Source organism: Helianthus annuus, chromosome 13, assembly GCF_002127325.2.
Source record: "Helianthus annuus cultivar XRQ/B chromosome 13, HanXRQr2.0-SUNRISE, whole genome shotgun sequence".
NCBI classification, from domain to species: Eukaryota; Viridiplantae; Streptophyta; class Magnoliopsida; order Asterales; family Asteraceae; genus Helianthus; species Helianthus annuus.
In genome coordinates this window covers 91,562,027-91,564,330 of record NC_035445.2, presented here as the reverse complement: position 1 = coordinate 91,564,330, position 2,304 = coordinate 91,562,027, and the positions used below count along the sequence as shown (strand labels likewise).

Below are 2,304 nucleotides of genomic sequence, written 5' to 3'. Positions count from 1 at the left end.
GTTTTTAGTTTTTATATTTTATTTAAATACTTTAAAACTCCGACAAATAAAATATTTAATAAGTGTCAGTGTATTAAATATTTTGTTCTTTGAATGCTTGTTTGTGTTCTTTTGTTTCCGTTTGTGTTCATCAACGTTCGTTTTTGTCCGTTGCCTAAAGTTAACAAACAAACACAAACGGACACGAAAAAGTATATTTCCTTAACAAACGAACATAGACATATAATCTCGTTCGGTAAGTATTCATGAACAGTTCGTAAACACATATATTTTCTTAACAAACAAACATAAACAAGGTCTTGTTGGGTTCATTTGCAGCACTAATTGTAAATCTATTATTTGTTTTTTTATAAAGCCAGTGTTCTTGAAATATTCTCTTTCTAATACAATGTAACACCGACTTAATAGTTGTTTACTGACTAATAAGTCTCTATAGAATTGTTGACTGTGTCTGTGAAGAGGGAATCCTGATTAGTGATTACATGGGTAAATGGGTATATGTGGGGTTAGTAACAAACATATCTTCGAGGTAACGGTAAATTTAGATTATTGACGGATTACTGGAGTATCATCGTGTTACCAGCGAAATCACTCGATTATATCTATCTCCACGAGGCTATAATGCGTATACACTAATTCAGGAGGAAACCCAATAAAAGTGGGAAAAAACCCTTTGTGGGAATCGAACCCAGGACCTAATGGTCGGTCCCTAAGTTTTATTTCACCCCCAAGATGCCAAACGTTATTGGCTCCGATTGCTTCATTCCAAAAATTGATATAAATACTTGGCTAAACCACTTTTATGCTACTTGTGAGTTGTGTAATTTATATTCTTCATACTTCAAAACTCTATGATTAAAAAAACAAGAGTAAACTGTAAAAGTGGTCTTTGAGGTTTGATCACTTTTGTCACTTTAATCTAAAACTTAAACCTTTTGAATTTGGATCCATGGGGTTTCAATTTTGTTACCATTTTCATCCAAGTTAACATCTAGTTTTTTTTTTTTTTTTCTTTTTCATCCCCTTTTGAATGAAGGGCAAAATGGTGAAATTTTTTTAATTTGTTCTAATAAAACGTTAAAAGACCATTTTGTCATTCATTAAAAGGGAAGAAAAAGACAAAAAAAAAAAAAAAGTAGATGTTAACTGAAAAATCTGACCAAATTTTGATTTTGGATGAAAATGACAACAAAATTCAAACCATAGGGACTCAGATTCAAAATATTTGAATTTTGGACTAAAGTGACAAAAGTGACCAAACCTCATGGATCATTTTGGCAGTTTACTAAAAAAATAAAGTCTGATGTCATTCTTGCATTTAGTTTTCCATTTTTTTTAACGGCTGATTTATTAAAGAGAAAAACAAGCTAGCAAGAAGCTAGACAAAGAAAGAAGATTACAAAATATTGAAGCTACACCAATCTGCCCAATCTAACAAATTCATTTTTGCTCTATGTTTAACCCAAAGGAAACTAGTTGATTTGATTTCTGCCAAGAGTCTTGAGATGTCCACTCGAGTGCCGGAGAAAATGAGATCGTTGCGTGATTTCCATAAGCTCCAACAAGAGATAAGGACAATAGCTTGAATAAGTTTTTTTACTATTACCGAGCCTGCGATATGTTCATGTACCCGTAGGAGGTCTTCAATGGTGAAAGCGTAGATGGGAGGAATATTAATCCAGCTTGATACCATCTGCCATACAATGAAGCTTACTGCACATTCCGCGAAGAGATGATAAGCAGATTCATCCTTATCGCAACAAAACGGGCAACAGATTGAAGACATGCTGATATTGCAGTGTGCTAAAGCGACCCGAGTAGGTAGACGATCAAGGGCCATACGCCAGCCGAAAATATTTACTTTGCGCGGAACCCAATTGTTCCATGAAAAGCAACACTCGCCGATAGGTGGGGAAGATCGATGGAGAAGATTTTTCACAGATTTAACTGAGAAATTACCTTTCGGATCTGGAACCCATGACCAAGTTTCACCGAATTGAGAAAGAGAAGCAAGTGAGCCAATATTTATTAGATCGTTTTGCTCTGCTAGTTCTGCCGCGTCTTCCGGTACCCTACGCCAGTCCCATGTCATGTTATTTGTCATATTTTGATCAGCTCGTTGAATTCTATCTTGTACGCTGCAAGCTTTGAATTTCTCCAGAGCATACATGTAACGCCCTGCGTTTTCAAACTTCCTACATTTAGAAACCTTACGTGAAATTCTATCTTTGGAAATCTTGTGTTCTTATAACCATTCTTTCATCGTAATCGTTGTAAAATACGGAACTTGCTTCGTAAATAAAA

The 2,304-nt window shown here is 34.9% G+C and overlaps 1 protein-coding gene across 1 annotated transcript; it reads right to left on the bottom strand.

Annotated features, from left to right (window-relative positions):
• Positions 1-1,396: 1,396 nt before the first annotated feature.
• On the bottom strand, positions 1,397-2,092 carry LOC110901295. Its single transcript, XM_022148131.1, has one exon. The coding sequence runs from the start codon at positions 2,090-2,092 to the stop codon at positions 1,397-1,399; it is 696 nt and encodes a 231-aa protein (XP_022003823.1).
• Between the last annotated feature and the right edge of the window lie 212 nt (positions 2,093-2,304).

Bases quoted from the DNA above. Each gene is read 5' to 3' on its own strand.
- LOC110901295 (XM_022148131.1), bottom strand. From the start codon at position 2,092: ATGACATGGGACTGGCGTAGGGTACCGGAAGACGCGGCAGAACTAGCA.